A 17,089-nucleotide genomic window follows, 5' to 3' on the forward strand; every position below is an offset into this window, starting at 1 on the left:
AATTTCAACGACTGTAAATTAATGCTTTCCCTCCCCTCACCTCTTGCCTCCCTTGTTCACCCAGAGAGCAGTGTAATATCCTGGGCTCACCGGTCAGCATGGACAGGGTGGTGGTCTTCCCTGCTCCGTTGTGGCCCAGCAACACCGAGATCTGTCCTTTGTACAGGTTCACAGTCAGACCGGAAACTGCTACCTTCATGTGGTTTCCGGTGTAGAATATCTGCAGAATGCAGAAGTATTAGCTGGTATCTGCAGAAAGCTCAGTTCACATGGACATTGGTGCCTTAAGGTTTGCCTCAAACTTCATTCAAACTCTTGAACCCAACCTGTTACAGACAGCACGGAAACAGGCCCTTTGGCCCACACCGAGCTTCACACACCCATTCACACCAAATTCTTATATTCTGCCTTTTCTGGACATATCGAGGATTGGACTTTCATCCAATTCTGATTGAGAAAGAGCCTGGGCCAACACCCACATCTCAGCCAAACTTTACCTTGCTTAAGGCTTTGATTTTGATCCCAGCCTCAAGATCAGACTGGTCGTCCTCAATGTACTCGTTGTTCTGGGTAGTCTCAGGCTCCTCCTCCTCCTCCTCATTGCTGACTTTGATGTACATGGTTCTCGGTGTCTTGAGCCAGTACGAGGGCTGGGGAGACACCACAGGTTAAGGAACGTTACCTTGGCTTAATTACCTGCTGAATATCTCCTTGTGACGTTGTGTCTGGCATTGGGAGGCAGCAGCTCCACCAGCGACACCATCGTGCCACCCACAATTTGAGGATGATGACTTTTCAGCTGATGCTTCTTGACCTGATAGTAACTAGCTGGTTAGGCAACTTGCTCAGCATGGAAGAGTTGGGCCGAAGGGCCTATTTCCACGGTTTATGTAGCTGTTCGCTACTTCATGGGTTTTCTGTCCTTGCTTGATAACACCACTGTGCGGCACCCTTGGATATTTTATTAGGATAAAGGGCGCTGTAAAATACAACTTATTGGTGTGGAACTTCACAGATGCTGCCTGGCCCTCTGAGTTACTGCAGAACATTGTGTTTTGCTCAATGGTGAGGCTGGATGATCAGGCCCAGCTGAATGTGGGTGTTGTGACTGGAGCAGAGACCTGGGCAACAGTTAATGATGGGTGAGTCGAGTGGGTAAAGGAATAAGGAATACGGAGACGTGGAGGTATAGACCACATTACAACTATAACTCCCACCCCCACTACAACTTGCCGCAACTTCAATGTGATTCAATGTTTTGAAGCGACTTACCAAGATGAAAAAGTACCAGACCTCGGGTATTCCGTACTCCCCTGGGAACACTGCCTCCACATACCAGGTGATCAGGCCATACAACAAAGAATCAAATATCAGCATGCCAATCACATCAAAAATGGTGAAATTGTCATCCACGGTGACCGATTGGTTAATGTTTGACCATTGAATACCTGTACCTTCAAACAAACACACAGAAAATCAGTAAGAAAACTGGCCACACAAAATGCTCATGCCTTAGAATGAATGTGGTATTTTCCTGCCACAGACTGGGAAGGCCATATCTCCACTTCCTGCTCTGTAGACATCCTCTTTCTTCACCTTAGCCCACAATTATTTATAAGCATTGTCTTACAAATGTTGGAAGATGCCTGGGATGAAACCGGTTGCTTGCAATAGACTGGAACTGAGACTCAAGGCAGCATCTGTGGAGGGAAAGGATAGGCGACGTTTCGGGTCTGAAGAAGGGTCCCAACCCGAAACGTAATCTGTCCATTTCCTCCATAGAGGCTGTCGGAATCACAGAGTTACTCCAGGTCTTTGGTGTTTGCTCAAGGTTCCAGTATCTGCAGTTTCTTGTTTCTATACGAAGGTCATTAAGGTCGCTAAGCTATGGTGAACGATGTGGGTGTGGGGTAATTCCATGGATTACCGCCATTTACCTTCTTAAACAAAGGAAAAGCAATGGACACTCTCCAGATCTTCGGAACATCACCTGTGGCTGGAGAGGATACAAAGATACTGTATCTGTCATTGTCCTCTCTTGCTTCTCTCAATAAGGGGGATCAATCCCATTAGGCCAGGGGGATTTAACCACCTTAATGTTCGGCAAGAGTCACAACATCTTCTCCTTGATATTGAAATGCCCTACCCTCTTACTGCTCTCACTATTCCCATGTCTAGTTTATTATTGTCATGTGTCCCGAGGTATAGTGAAAAGCTTTATTGCAATCCATCCAGTCAAAGAAATGACTATACACAGGCACTGAGTATAAGAGTTAGTCCGTAATGTTAATTGTACAAGATGTTGGTTCAGCAACACCTGGAGCACTGCATGCAGCTCTGGTCACCACACTGTAGGAAAGATATGGTTAAACTAAACAAGGTACAGAAAATTATTCACAAGGATGTTTGTGGATTGGAGGGCTTCGGTTGTAAGGAGAGGGTGGCTAGGCTGGTCTGCTTTCCCTGGAGTGAAGGAGGCAGAGAGGTGATATGATAGACGTATTAATAATGTAGATAGCCAGAGATTCTTTCCCATGGTAGGAGTGTCCAAACCTGAAGGCCGTAGGTTTAAGATGTGAAGGCGTAGATTTAAAGGGGATCTAAGGGTTAGTTCTTTCTGACAAAGAGTAGTTGGTGTCTGGAATGAGTTGCCAGAGAAGGTGGTGGAGGCAGGAACAATAACACATTTAAGAGGCATCAGGACAGGAATGAACAGAGCATAGAAGGAAATAGACACAAAATGCTGGAGTAACACAGTGCTTCAGACGGAAGAAGGGTCTCGACCCAAAATGTCACCTATTCTTTTTCTCCAGAGACCCGCTGAGTTACTCCAGCATTTTTTGTCTATCTGTGGTGTAATCCAGCATCCTCAGTTCCTTCCTACACAGAGCAGAGGAGGATATGGAATTAATGCAGGTAAATGTGATTAGTATAGACAGGCATGATGGTTGGCTCAGACAGGGTGACAAATTTATGGCTCCACGACAAATGAATCAAAAACATTCTCAAAATTCTTACCTTTGCCTTCGAACATGCCAATTAGCTGACAGCCCATTGCCATTGCAACATTGGATAATAAGCACGACGCCATTTTCTGGGGGAAGGTCATAGCGGGATAACGTGGGATGATGAAAAAGTAGGGGATGTACATTAGGAAGTACAGGAATCCACTGACCGCTGCACCTATGTTGGCTGAAATACAGGAAGGAACCAGATAGGAATCACACGCACACAGCACCTTCCCACACAGACAGGCCAAGGACCACTCCCAGGCCCTGCCATCACCCCTAAGGCCAGTATTATTGCCTATCCCACATCTGCTCATGACAGGTGGGGTGAGCCAGGTAGGCAGTTTCAGCATTTAGATTCAGCAACAATGAAGGAACAGTGATATGTTTCCAAGTCACGATGGCATGCGACTTGGAGGGGAACCTGTAGGTGGTGATAAAAAGGACAAACTGGAGGAACTCAGTATCAGGCTGTATATGTGGATGGAGAGTAATGGATGATGTTTTGGCTTAAGACCTTGCAATAGGATGAGAGCGCTGAGCGAGGGTAGCCAGGGGGAGAGATGAGGCGGGGGCTGGTGGGTGATGTGAGGATGATGGACAGATAGAGCCGAGTCTCAGCCGCAGTGTAACTAGCCAGCCCGCCTACTGAGGGCAAGCTATGTATAATAAACAGAGATCCCAACACTGTTCCTTGTACACTTTCAGTCAGGAAACTACCCTCTATCAATACCTGCCTTCTATGACCCAGACATCTTAGGATTCAATTTACCAACTCACCATGGATCCCATGCGACTTAATCTTCTGGATCAGCCTACACATGGACCTCGTCAAATGCTTTACTCAAGTCCATGTAGGCAAAATCCTGCCCCATCCTCAATCATCATCGAAGAATTCAACTCAAATTTGAGACATGATCTCCCCCGTACAAAACCATGCTGACTATCCCCTAATAAGTCCATACTTTTCCAAATGCAAGTAAATATTATCCCAAGGAACCTTCTCTAATAACTTCCCTACCACTGACGTGAAGTTCACTGATCTGCAAAACCACGACAAAACGGGAATTTAATAAATCAGTCCTGTCACTCGGACGGAGTTTACGTGGCTGGTCTGGTCACTCTCGCTGGGAACATGTTGCCTCACTTACCTTTGGAGAAGAACACGCTGATCATGAAGCTGTATGAAATTGTTGATACGGCAAAGAGCAGCAGAAAGAAGAATATCAACGTGGGGTCACTGTTCTGCAGGACCGCTCTGTGATTCAGCAGCTGCCGAGGTAAGTGTTAAAACCATTAGAGTCATCCAGCTACAGCACAGAAACAGGCTCTTCGGCGCAACATATCCATGCCGACCAAGTTGCCTGTGCTAGTCTCATTTGCCTGTGCCTGATCCGTACCCTCCAAACTACTCCGTTCCGTCTTTTAACTTTTAACTGTCGACCTCCTTTAGACCCTCCATACCCAGACACCATAGCAACAATCCCATTTCCACATTAGTTCCACATCAGCATTAGTTCTGATCCTTTTACTCCAAATCCACCCCCTCTCCCCCCTCCTGCCCCCACACCCCATTCTACAACTATCCTTTCCTTAGCATCTGAGAAGATTCAGCATGTCCACTAGGATTCTCTCAAACTTCTTCAGATACAATTTGAAATATTCCGATGGGATGTATCTCAGCCTGGAATGGCAACTGCACTGCTCTTGACCGCCTGAACCTGCAGTGTGGTGAACACACTGGTAGTCCATCACAGGCTCATTACTTCCTTCTATCCAGTCCATCTTCATGGTGTGCTGCAATAGGAAGGCTGGGAGTATCATAGAAACATAGAAAATAGGCGCAGGAGGAGGCCATTCGGCCCTTCGAGCCAGCACCGCCATTCATTGTGATCATGGCTGATCGTCCCCTATCAATAACCCGTGCCTGCCTTCTCCCCATATCCCTTGACTCCACTAGCCCATAGAGCTCTATCTAACTCTCTCTTAAATCCATCCAGTGACTTGGCCTCCACTGCCCTCTGTGGCAGGAAATTCCATAAATTCACAACTCTCTGGGTGAAAAAGTTTTTTTCTCACCTCAGTCTTAAATGACCTCCCCTTTATTCTAAGACTGTGGCCCCTGGTTCTGGAATCGCCCAACATTGGGAACATTTTTCCTGCATCTAGCTTGTCCAGTCCTTTTATAATTTTATACGTTTCTATAAGATATCCCCTCATCCTTCTAAACTCCAGTGAATACAAGCATAGTCTTTTCAATCTTTCCTCATACGACAGTCCCGCCATCCCAGGGATCAATCTCGTGAACCTACGCTGCACTGCCTCAATCACAAGGATGTCCTTCCTCAAATTAGGAGACCAAAACTGTACACAATACTCCAGATGTGGTCTCACCAGAGCCCTATACAACTGGAGAAGAACCTCTTTACTCCTATACTGAAATCCTCTTGTTATGAAGGCCAACATTCCATTAGCTTTCTTCACTGCCTGCTGTACCTGTAAGCCAACTTTCAGTGACCGGTGTACAAGGACGCCCAGGTCTCGCTGCACCTCCCCCTTACCTAACCTAAACCTAACCCCATTGAGATAATAATCTGTCCCCTTGTTTTTGCCGCCAAAGTGGATAACCTCACATTTATCTATATTATACTGCATCTGCCACGCATCTGCCCACTCACTCAACCTGTCCAGGTCACCCTGCAACCTCCTAACATCCTCTTCACAGTTCACACTGCCACCCAGCTTTGTGTCATCCGCAAACTTGCTAGTGCTGCTCCTAATTCCTTCTTCCAAATCATTAATATATATATGGTAAACAGTTGCGGCCCCAACACCGAGCCTTGCGGCACCCCACTCGCCACTGCCTGCCATTCTGAAAAGGGCCCGTTCACTCCTACTCTTTGCTTCCGGTCTGCCAACCAATTTTCTATCCATGTCAACACCCTACCCCCAATACCATGTGCTCTAATTTTAGTCACCAGTCTCCCGTGCGGGACTTTATCAAAGGCTTTCTGAAAGTCTAGATACACTACACGCACTGGCACCCCTTCATCCATTTTACTTGTCACATCCTCAAAAAATTCCAGAAGATTAGTCAAGCATGATTTCCCTTTCATAAATCTATGTTGACTTGGACTAATACTTTTACTGCTATCCAAATGCCCCATTATTACCTCTTTAATGATTGACTCCAGCATCTTACCCACCACTGAAGTCAGGCTAACTGGTCTGCAATTCCCCGTTTTCTCTCTCTCGCTCCTTTCTTGAAAAGTGGGATAACATTAGCTAACCTCCAATCCACAGGAACTGATCCTGAATCTATTGAACATTGGAAAATTATCACCAATGCGTCCACTAATTTCTAGAGCCACCTCCCCGAGGACCCTGGGATGCAGACCATCAGGCCCAGGGGGATTTATCATCCTTCTGTCCCATTAGCCTACCCAATGAAATTTCCTTTCAGTTCCTCTACCCCCTTAGATCCTCTGTCCTCCAGTACATCTGGGAGATTGTTTGTGTCTTCCTTAGTGAAGACAGATCCGAAGTACCTATTCAACTCTTCTGCCATTTCCTTGTTGCCCATAATAATTTCACCCGTGTCTGCCTTCAAGGGACCCACGTTTGACTTTGTTACTCTTTTTCTCTTAACATATCTGAAGAAGCTTTTACTGTCCTTCTTTATATTCCTGGCCAGCTTCCCTTCGTACGTCATCTTTTCAGCCCGTATTGCCCGTTTTGTTTCCTTCTGTTGTCCTATGAAAGTTTCCCAATCCTCTGGCTTCCGGCTACTCTTTGCTGTGTTATACATCTTTTCTTTTAGTTTTATTCTATCCCTAACTTCTCTTGTCAGCCACGGTTGTCTCCTACTCCCCTTAGAATCTTTCTTCCTTTTTGGAATGAAATGATCCTGCGTCTTCCGGATTATGCCCAGAAATTCCTGCCATTGCTTCCATGCCATTCCTGCCATCAGTTCCTCCACCTCTCTACTTTCAGTCTGAAGAAGAGTTCCAACCCAAAAGGTCACCCATTCTTTTTCTTCAGAGATGCTGCCTGACCTGCTGAGTTACTGCAGCACTTTGTGTCTATCTTCGGCCTAAACCAGCATCTGCACTTCCTTCCTAAAAGCTTGGAAATATTGTCAAGGATGCATGACACTCTGGCCATTCCCTTTTCTCTCTTCTACCTACTGGGAGAAGGCACAGGAGCTTTAAAGCCTAGATGTCCAGACTTAAGATCAGCTTCTTCCCCACGGCTGGCAGAGCTTGGGTCAGCGGAGCCCGTGGCTGGGGCCTGGGTCGGCACCACGGAGGTGTCCGGTGGACCCAGCAGTGACAGTGGTGAGGTCAGTGTTGCGGTTGAGTGTAGCACTCTCTCAATACTTCCCCTCTGGCAGTGTAGTACTCAATCATTACTTCCCCTCTGGCAGTGTAGTACTCCCTCAGCACTGCCCCTCTGGCACCATTTTATCAGGATGCATCATTGCATGGTTTTGGGAACAGCTCCATCCAAGACCACAAAACATTGCAGAGAATTGTGGATGCAGCCCAGACCATCACGCAAACCAACCTTCCTTCCATTGACTCCATCTACACCTCATGCTACCTCGGCGAGGCCACAAGCATAATCACGGATGTCACACCCCAGACACTCCCTCTTCTCCCCTCAGACAAGAGGTACAGAAGTGTGAAAATGCACACCTCCAGGTTTAGGGACAGTTTCTTCCCAGCTGTTATCAGGCAACTGAACCATCCTATCACCAACTAGAGAGCGGTCCTGGGCTACATCTACCTCATTGGAGACCCTCGGACTATTTTTAATTTAACTTTACTGGACTTTATCTTGCACTAACCGTTATTCCATTTATCCTGTATCTGTATATTATGGTCGGCTCGATTGTAATCATGTATAATCTTTCCGCTGACTGGATAGCATGCAAAAAAATGCCTTTTACTCCACCTCGGTACACGTGACAATAAACTAAACTAAACTACTGCCCCTTTGACAGAACAGCGCCTCCTTGGTTCCTGAATGGAAATGTGGAAAGTACCTACCTTTATACAGAGCAGAAGAGTCATGAGTAAAACTGAACTAACGAGGAAAAGGTAGAACTTGAGGAACCAGGCCAGCCAGTGAAGCCAGTTGTTCAGTCCCATCATCTTCATGTATTCCTGAGGGAACAAAGGCATGTCACGTTGCATCTCGTCATCATAGCAGTGGCTTCACACATTACTGATGAGAAGGGGCTGGAAACAATTATTAGGTAAAGCCTGTAATCAATTGCAGAACGCACCCACTGACTGGTTGGGAACAGGCCTGGTGACCATGTCCAGAACCGCCCTCATTACTGGATCCAGAATCCATCCAGTCACTGACTCCAAAACCTGTGCGGTTGCCTATTCCATATTCTGGGAGAGTGTGCTACACACTGGTCCCAGGCCAAGAATGTGTCTGGCCATCGGACCCAACCCCCTTCACCCCGACTCAGAGCCTGTCCCTCACCCAGATTCAGAAACACCAGCCTTCCCCCTGAACCACTGCCTGCCCTACCCCTTGATCCAGAACATATCTGTTGTGCTGCTACACGTAAGAATCTAATTATTCTGTTTCAGGACATATGACAATAAAACATTCTTGACTCTTCTCCCGTTCCAGAATTGATTTAGAACCCTCGCCCCAATCTAGAACTCCTCTTCCCAATCCAGAACCATCTCCCCTGATCCACAACCCACGCCCCCTGCGATCCACAACCCAGCCCACCGCTGTACCCGGAACCCGCCCCGTTTCCATTCCTTTCACCCACATGCTGCCTCGTAATCTCCCTGCACCTTACCTTCTGCTTGGTCTCTTTCTCCAGCACAATGGCTTTTGTGACGTTGAGCGTGGTGTAGGTGAAGCTCAACATGACCAGCAGCGAGAGCTGGGTCTGGATGGCCAGGATGAAGACATCGTCCATGTAGGGGGGAAACGGGAACCGCAGCATCTCCATCGACAGAGAGCTCAGCAAACTGGCTTTCTCCGCGCTGGCGTGGTACTTGATGATGGCTTTGTCCGTCGCAAACTGAGTGGCCAAGAATCCCTCGCGGTAATAGCCTTGAAGAAACCAAAGCATACACTCACAGCACATTCCTCAACAGCCTGTGATACATCTTACCCTTCATCTCTATGTCTGCTAAGACATCTTATACATCTGGAACAGCTTCTTCCCCTCTGCTATCAGGCTTCTGGACGGTCCAACCATAAGCTAGGGTACCGTCCGATTCATCTCAACCTCGTTGCAGATATTGGACTTTGTCTCTGGAACTGGTGCACTACAATGATGAGAATAATAATCTGCACTCTGTATCTTCCTCTTTGCTGCCTCGGCAAGCCACCAGCATAATCAAGACAAGTCGCACCTTGGCCACTCTCTCTTCTCCCCTCTCCCATTGGCCAAAAGGTATAGAAGTGTGAAAACGCACACCTCCAAATTCAGGGATAGATTCAACAACCAGAGAGCAGTCCTGAACTACATATCTACCTCATTGGAGACCCTCGGACTATCTTTGATCCGACTTTACTGAGTTTATCTTGCATTAAATGTTATTTGCATTATTTCCTTTGTCATGTATCTGTACACTGTGGATAACTCGAATGTAATCATGTATTGCCTTTCGGCCGACTGATTAACACGCAACAAAAGCTTTTCACTGTACCTCAGTACACGTGACAATAATTAACCCAGATCTAAACATCCTCCTTTTAAAAGATCACATGCTCTGGAATATTCTCATCCTCCCCCTTGATATCTGCAATGTCCAAAAGTGGGATACTACAGAATTAGTGTCAGTGGGTAATCGATAGTCGGCCTGTTTCCATGCTGTGCCTCTACACTAAATGGTCAAATAAACTCAAGGTCGAGATTGAATCCGGCTCACTGAGTCTGTGAGGTAGCCGCTCTCCATTTGTGCCATTGCACCAGTCAATGTTTTCCATTCTCTGTACCTGCCATATGCCTCCCTTTATCAAGCTCTTCAAATCCCCTGACATCTAGAGAACCCTGGACTTGCTGTCCTTAAGGGCCTGTCCCACTAGCATGCGATTGCATGCGGCAAGCGCGACCAAACCGGAAGCGCGGGCCGCGCGGAGGTCGAGTGATCCCCGTACAGGGCCTGTCCCACTAGCATACGACTGCATGCGGCGAGCGTGACCAAACTGGAAGCGGGGGCTGCGCGTAAGTCGAGTGATCCCGTACGAGTTGACGTGAAGTTCAAGCGAAGTCCACGGGAAGTTCGCACTAGGCGTACGCCGTCAAGATGCTGAGTATGGCGTCAAGACGCTGCGTACGGCGTCGAGACGTTATGCACGCCCGTCGAGGCGGTGCACACGGCCTCAATGCGGCTGCAGGCCGGCAGGCCGTTGCCGCGCGGAAATTTTGGACAGTGTCAGTTTTTCGGAGCCCCATGTCGGGACCAGCTCCGCACAACTCCATATGGCTCCGGCGATCGAAGTGGGACCGGCCCCGCGAGGCCATACGGCTCAAGCGGCCACGTTAGGTCGCGCTTGCCGCATGCAATCGCATGCTCGTGGGACAGGCCCTTTACCTTTCACCCTATTGGAAACATTTGCAACTGAACTGCTCAATATTCTCACTGAAAGGCTCCACTTATCAGATGTAGATGAAGCCACAAGTAGCTGCTCCAAGTCTACGTTTACCAGTTTTGCTTCCTTCTAAGTCATGAGGAAAATATAACAGTATGAAAACTAGCCTATGCCTTAGAGTAGGAACACCTTCTCCCAGTTCTTACTTTTCCTTCAACCCCCACTCATCATTGCCACGGGTGACAGGGCACACCTAATCAACCTGAATGGTATCAGAGGCCTTTGAGAGGGACATTAACAGCTGCGTTTCATGGGTAGCTGCAGTTGGGATCCATTCAGCTTTTGGCCCTGATTAATATCTTTACACTCTATTGCTATTTGGAACCAGGTATTATGGCATAATATCAAATTCACACCCATAACTTTCACATTTATGTTGGTTTTCTAGCTTGTTGTGGAGAAATAAAATTGACTCCTCTCAATCATGCTTATAAGTTTTCAAATCATTGCTTTCGGAATATGTTTTTGATCACCACTAAAAATGAAATCTTAAGAGACTAATATTGCAATAACTAATGATTAATGGAAAACTACATCTGTGGTGTTCAACAAAAAACTAATTGAGAATTACTAAATTGCTATTCAGGTGAGTGAACAATTAGTCAAATGTGCAGACTCTAAACTCTCCTTTTGTCAATTGATAAAGTGGGGTGAGACTGTGGGGACAGTGGCAGGATTTTGGAGAGGGTCCCATTACAGGAAGGATGTGGAGGCTTTGGTAAGGGTGCCGGAATGACGCCTGGATCAGAGGGTACTAGACCAAGTGGGACCCGTTGGTTCCCTGTCACACGGGAGGCCTGGTCCCCCAACGTAACCCGTTCCCCCAACGCAATATTCCACCACTCACCCATTCCCCAACGCAACCCGTTCCCCCAATGCAATATTCCACCACTCACCCATAGCCCCCAACTGCGCTGGGGCAGCTCATTTCCCCTTATGCCCCAGCACTGCCTCCCCCTCCTCTTCAGCCTCCCAATTGCTGTCAGGACTTAAAAAAAAGAATCCAATTGCACTTCCCCTGCCTCCCCCAGCACTCCCTCCCCCTCCTGTTCAGCCTCCCTGCTTTTAAACTTTAAAAACTTGCTGGCAGGACTCAGTGTTCTGGGATTGCAACATTGTTGCGGGGAGGGCCAGCAAGGATGTGGATCGCATTGTGACATCACAGCTGTAACTGTCAGTGTGCAGATGGAAGAATCTTTTCTCAAACTGGGATTTTATAAAATTAAAAATGTGAATAACTTGTAAAATATAACATCAATCTGAACAAAACTTGTTGAAAACACATCACAGGACAATTCTGAGTAAGGTGGTGCAAAAATTGTAGCGCTATCGTGCACTATTTTGATGTAGTTCCAGGATCTCACTCACTCACTCATTCACACGCAGAATCACAAACAAACAAGATGAGAGTTTTAGTAATATGCAAGACCAAGTGGGACCCGTTGGGCCCCGTTCCCCCAACACAATAATCCACCACTCACCCGTTCCCCCAACGCAACCCGTTTCCACCACTCAACCGTTCCCCGAACGTACCCTGTACCCCCAATGCAATATTCCACCACTCACCCACAGCCAACTTCCCCCACCCCCAATCCCACCCCCCCACAAGGAAAGTTCTGGAAATGAACCCTCTCCCCTATTCGACCCCCCCTCACGGTATTAGCTACAGGGAGAAGTTGGACAAACGTTGGAGGTTGTTGGGAGTCCTGATAGAAGTACCATATTTCCCGGCAATGAAAGAGAGAGAGAGAGAGAGAGACCGGGCCGGAGCAGCCAGCCTTCCGCCCAGTAGTGACCCGCCAACCACCACCTCCACCGGTTGCGCCTGTGCCGAAGGACACAGTGGCTGGCTGGCGGGCGGGCCGACGGAAGGCGCTGAAATGGCGGCCAGTTCCGCTGTCTGGACCCGGCGGCCGCTCGCAGCCACCCGAGCTACTGAGTGAGTTTCTGGCATAATCCCCTCCTTCTCAACGCTCCTGCTATCCCCGCAACTTTACCGCTGGCGGTAAAGACCCGGGCCAGACTCCCCACATGCTCCCCACATGCTCTTCCCCCTCCTCCCAGCGGCCCTGTCCTTTTACAGCCGCTTCCCACTTTACAGCGGCTTCCCATCACTGCCAGCAATGAGGGATAGATTTACCAATCCCTCACTACAGCAACATCGTTCTTGACGTTGCTGTACTGAGGGATAGCCAAGTCTATCTTTCTTGGCTAACAATCTAACCTTCGGCCTCCAAGACGCAGGTAAATTTTCGTGCCTTATTTTGGGATAAAAAATAGCGTCTTCATTGCCGGGAAATACGGTATATGAAATTATAAAGGCACAGATATTGCAGCGAGTCAAAATAATTTTCCCCGGATGGAAATATTAAATACGAGAAGGCGTAGCTTTAAGATAAGAGGGGAAAAGTTTAAAGGCAAAGAGTGGTAGATTGCTGGAACACGCTGCCAGGGGTGTTTGTGGGGGTGGATACGATAGTGGCATTTAGGAGGCTTTTGGATAGGCACATGGATAAGAAGGGAATGTAAGAATAAGGATCATGTGCAGGCAAGTAGGAGTTGGTCTTGATATCATGTTCAGCACAGACATTGAGGGTCAAAGGGCCTGTTCCCGTGCTGCACTGTTCTATGTTCTATGAAAGGAAAGTGAGGAAGGGGATTGCAAATGGTGGGAAATGGAAGTCAGGGAAAGGTGCTGGAGAAAGGGAAGCAGAAAGTAGTTTATATCTTTGCAGTTTGTCTCACCAATCTTCGCCTGAATTCCAAGGGTGCATTTGATGGCATCGTGGAATGCACTTGTGACTGGACAGGGATTGAACACAAACTAGATGGAATCCTTGTGCCATGTGCCGGATCAAACTCTTGCCAACAGGAAAGTTGAACTACAAAGGTCTAGAGATAGGAGCTAGAAGTGTAGCTAACAAATGATCCTGATACAAGGAACTGGAATTTTGAGCAACACAAAGTGTTAGAGGAACACAGTAGCTCAGGCAGCATCCATGGAGGCAATGGCCTGAAACATTGCCTGTCCATTTCCACCACAGATGTTGCCTACCCTGCTGAGTTCTTCCACATCTCACTACAGATGAAATCTTAGATTCATTAATAATGCAATAACTAATGATTAATGCAAAACTACATCTGCGGCGTTCAACACAAGTGACCACAACTCCAGCCGGTTGTGCTAGGGATCTTGGGACTAAAGCTGAGGACAGCAGCAGTAGAATGAGTTAGCGCGCACTCTTGCACCCTACTTACCAAGGGAATTACAGAGGATGCTAGTGGGGAGAGGGCAGAGGCACATTTCTGTGCACCTTCATGACCAACAGTGAAGCTCACCTGGACTACCCCCGTCCTTGAAGTACTGCTCCCGTGGTCCAGGCAGCTGGAACAATGGGAACAAGGACTCCGTCTTCCAATTCCGATCATCGCTGGGATTGAAAGAGCTGGATTGATCAAGGGGTGCATTCCAAGGACTGTATTTAAATCTGAGATGGTACTTCACCTAAAAAAACAAAACCAACAATTACGTGACAATGCCCTATCCTTCCCGTAATCTTCCCGGGAACATGCATAACTGATACTGTAGCCCCGTCCATCACACGGACCAGTCTCCCCACCAATGATTCCATTTACACTTCCAACTGAGAGTTGCAGATGTAGCCCAGTCCATCATACAGACCAGACTCCCCACCAGCGACTCTATCTACATCTCATACTGCCTCGGGAAATCAGCCAACATAATCAAAGACTTGAGCCACCCCAGTCATTCTCTTTTCACCCTGCTCCCATCTGGCTGAAGGTATGAAGGCTTAAAAACACACACCACCAGTCTCAGGAAAAGCTTCTTCCTCTCTGTTATCAGGTTTCTGAATTGTCCATCATAGGCTTAGGTACTTTTGATTCACCTCTACCCCATTGCTGACATTGGACTTTGTCTCTGGAATTGATGTGCTACAACTATATTCTGCACTCTGTATCTTCCCCTTTGCTCTATTGCACTTGAGTTTGACTCGATTACTTTCATATACAGTATTTTCTGATCTGTTTGGATAGCATGCAAAACAAATGTTATCACTACCTCAGTACACATGACCATAATAAACATACACCAAGAGTACTGTCAGGAAGCCATACAATAGGTAGTGGCTGGAATGGCATGGTTCAAAGTCCCTGTTGGAAGCACACAGATGTTAAAATAGCAGCTCACATGGGCAGAGAGCTTGGCCGGCTGATTGGTGGGCTGCGTCCCTTAGTAAAGACCAGCCGGGGGGGGGGGGGGGGGGGGGGGTGGGGAGAAGGGGGGGGGGTGGAGAAGGGGGGGGGGGGAGGGCAAGCAGTGGGCCAAGTGCCCCCTGCCCATCCCTCTCTGGCCATAGACAACACAATTTTCTGCAGCTGCACAGGGGTGAGCTGGTTGGGCAAAGTGGTTATGCTCAATGTTAACTCTGCTCTTAGACTTTAGGGCACAAAGCACTCCACTCCTGGCTGAGGTTGTCGGCAAGGGATGTGACCAAGCAGACCACATGCGGGATATTAGCTTCAGGACACTGCCCACTACTATAGCAACAGACATAACTTCCCAACAATTCTTTGTTTGAACATTAACCTCATGGGACCTAACCTCTGGCAGAGTGCAGGAGGAGCCAAAGACATTCCTTCAAACAGATTAAAACATCACACCTGGAGATTTTGATCCTGATCTTTCTCGAGGAGCTTTGCGGTGTTTGGGGCACAAGCAATTGCTGCCTTGGTGAAAACAGCGGCTTCTGCTTGAAGAATGCTGACTCTCTCCAAGACCGACTCCTCCCACAATCCACTCCACCCGCATAAAAGCCCCACTGAAACAAACTAGAGCAAGTGTGGCACAGGCGTTTTCTCAGCTCGAGACTCTGAGCTGCTGAATTCCAATCACTAACTTCAGCAACCAAGGGGTTAACTGGAGCTGCACTGATTTCTGGTCGATTAACAGATCACTGAATATCCCGGGAGAATGTAAAAACACAGCGCCAGAGACCCGGGTTCGATCCTGATCTTGGGTGTTGTCTGTCGAGTTTGCACATTCTCACTGTGACCACGTGGGTTTCCCCCGGGTGCTCTGGTTTCCCCCCACATTCAAAGATGTGTGGATTTGTAAGTTAATTGGCCCTATGTGAATTGCCTGAGTGCGTAGGGAGCAGATGCGAAAGTGGAATAACATCGAACTAGTGTGTATGGGTAGACACAAAATGCTTGAGCAACTCAGCAGGACAGGCAGCATCTCTGGATAGAAGGAATGGGTGACGTTTCGGGTCGAGGCCCTTCCTCAGACTGAGAGTTACGGGAGAGGGAGTCACAGAGATAAGGACGGTGTGACAATGAGACATCAAAAGAGATGGAGTTCAAAGAAAATGTAGAATACATCATCGTTAGCTAGGAGGTGACAACAAAACAAATAGAGATCCTCATATTCCGTCTGGGGACCTTGCGTCCGTATGGCATTAACATTGAATTCTCCCAATTTTGCTAGCCCTTGCTGTCTCCTCCCCTTCCTTAACCCTCTAGCTGTCTCCTCCCACCCTCCCATCCGCCCGCCCTCGGGCTCCTCCTCCTCCTCCCCTTTTCCTTCTTCCCCCCCCCCACCCCCCATCAGTCTGAAGAAGGGTTTCGGCCCGAAACGTCGCCTATTTCCTTCGCTCCATAGATGCTGCTGCACCCGCTGAGTTTCCCCAGCAATTTTGTGTACCTGAGATAAAATGTAATTGGGGACAGTAAGAATGGTCGGAGAACTGGGAAGGGGGAGGGATGGAGAGGGTGGGAAAACAAGGGTTATTTGAAATTAGAGAAGTCAATATTCATATCACTGGGGAGTAAGCTGCCCAAACAAAATATGAGGGCTGTTCCTCCAATTTGCACTGGGCTTCACTCTGACAATGGGGGTGGCCCAAGGCAGAAAGGTCCGTGTGGGAATGGGAGGGGGGGGGGAGAATTAGAGTTTAGCAACCGACAGATCAGGTAGGTTTAGGCGGAGTGAGCAGAGGTGTTCAGCGAAACGATCACCGAGCCTGCGCTTGATCTCGCGGATATACAGCGGATAAATTAGATGAGGTTGGAGGTGCAAGTGAACCTCTGCCTCGCCTGAAAAGACTGTTGGGGGTCCTTGGGCAGAGTTGAGGGAGGAGGTATAGGGACAGGTGTTGCATCTCCTGTGGTTGCAGGGGAAAGTACCTGCGGAAGGGGGAGGGGGGTTTGGGCGGGAAGGAAGGAGTTAACCAGGGAGTTGCGGAGAGAACGGTCTCTGTGGAAAGAGGAAAGGGGTGGAGATGGAAAGATGTAGCTCGTGGTGGGATCCCGTAGGAGGTGACGAAAATATTGGAGGATTATGTGCTATATGTGATGGCAGATGGGATGAAAGGTGAAGACTAGGGGGGACTCTGTCCCTGTTATGACTGGGAGGAGGGGGA

General features: G+C 48.1%; 1 protein-coding gene across 3 annotated transcripts in view; it reads right to left on the reverse strand.

Annotated features, from left to right (window-relative positions):
* Positions 1 to 17,089, reverse strand: part of abca3 (ATP binding cassette subfamily A member 3) — a 53,103-nt gene that overhangs the window by 23,881 nt on the left and 12,133 nt on the right. For all 3 annotated transcript variants that reach the window (XM_033040720.1, XM_033040722.1, XM_033040721.1), the window contains exons 5-12: positions 13,986 to 14,151; positions 8,839 to 9,098; positions 8,060 to 8,176; positions 4,160 to 4,280; positions 3,019 to 3,192; positions 1,273 to 1,454; positions 498 to 650; positions 91 to 220 (exon numbers count right to left, since the gene is read on the reverse strand). In XM_033040720.1, the coding sequence (XP_032896611.1) occupies positions 91 to 220; positions 498 to 650; positions 1,273 to 1,454; positions 3,019 to 3,192; positions 4,160 to 4,280; positions 8,060 to 8,176; positions 8,839 to 9,098; positions 13,986 to 14,151 (1,303 nt within the window). The remainder of the gene's footprint in view (positions 1 to 90; positions 221 to 497; positions 651 to 1,272; positions 1,455 to 3,018; positions 3,193 to 4,159; positions 4,281 to 8,059; positions 8,177 to 8,838; positions 9,099 to 13,985; positions 14,152 to 17,089) is intronic.

Source organism: Amblyraja radiata, chromosome 22 (assembly GCF_010909765.2).
Source record: "Amblyraja radiata isolate CabotCenter1 chromosome 22, sAmbRad1.1.pri, whole genome shotgun sequence".
Classification (NCBI taxonomy): Eukaryota; Metazoa; Chordata; class Chondrichthyes; order Rajiformes; family Rajidae; genus Amblyraja; species Amblyraja radiata.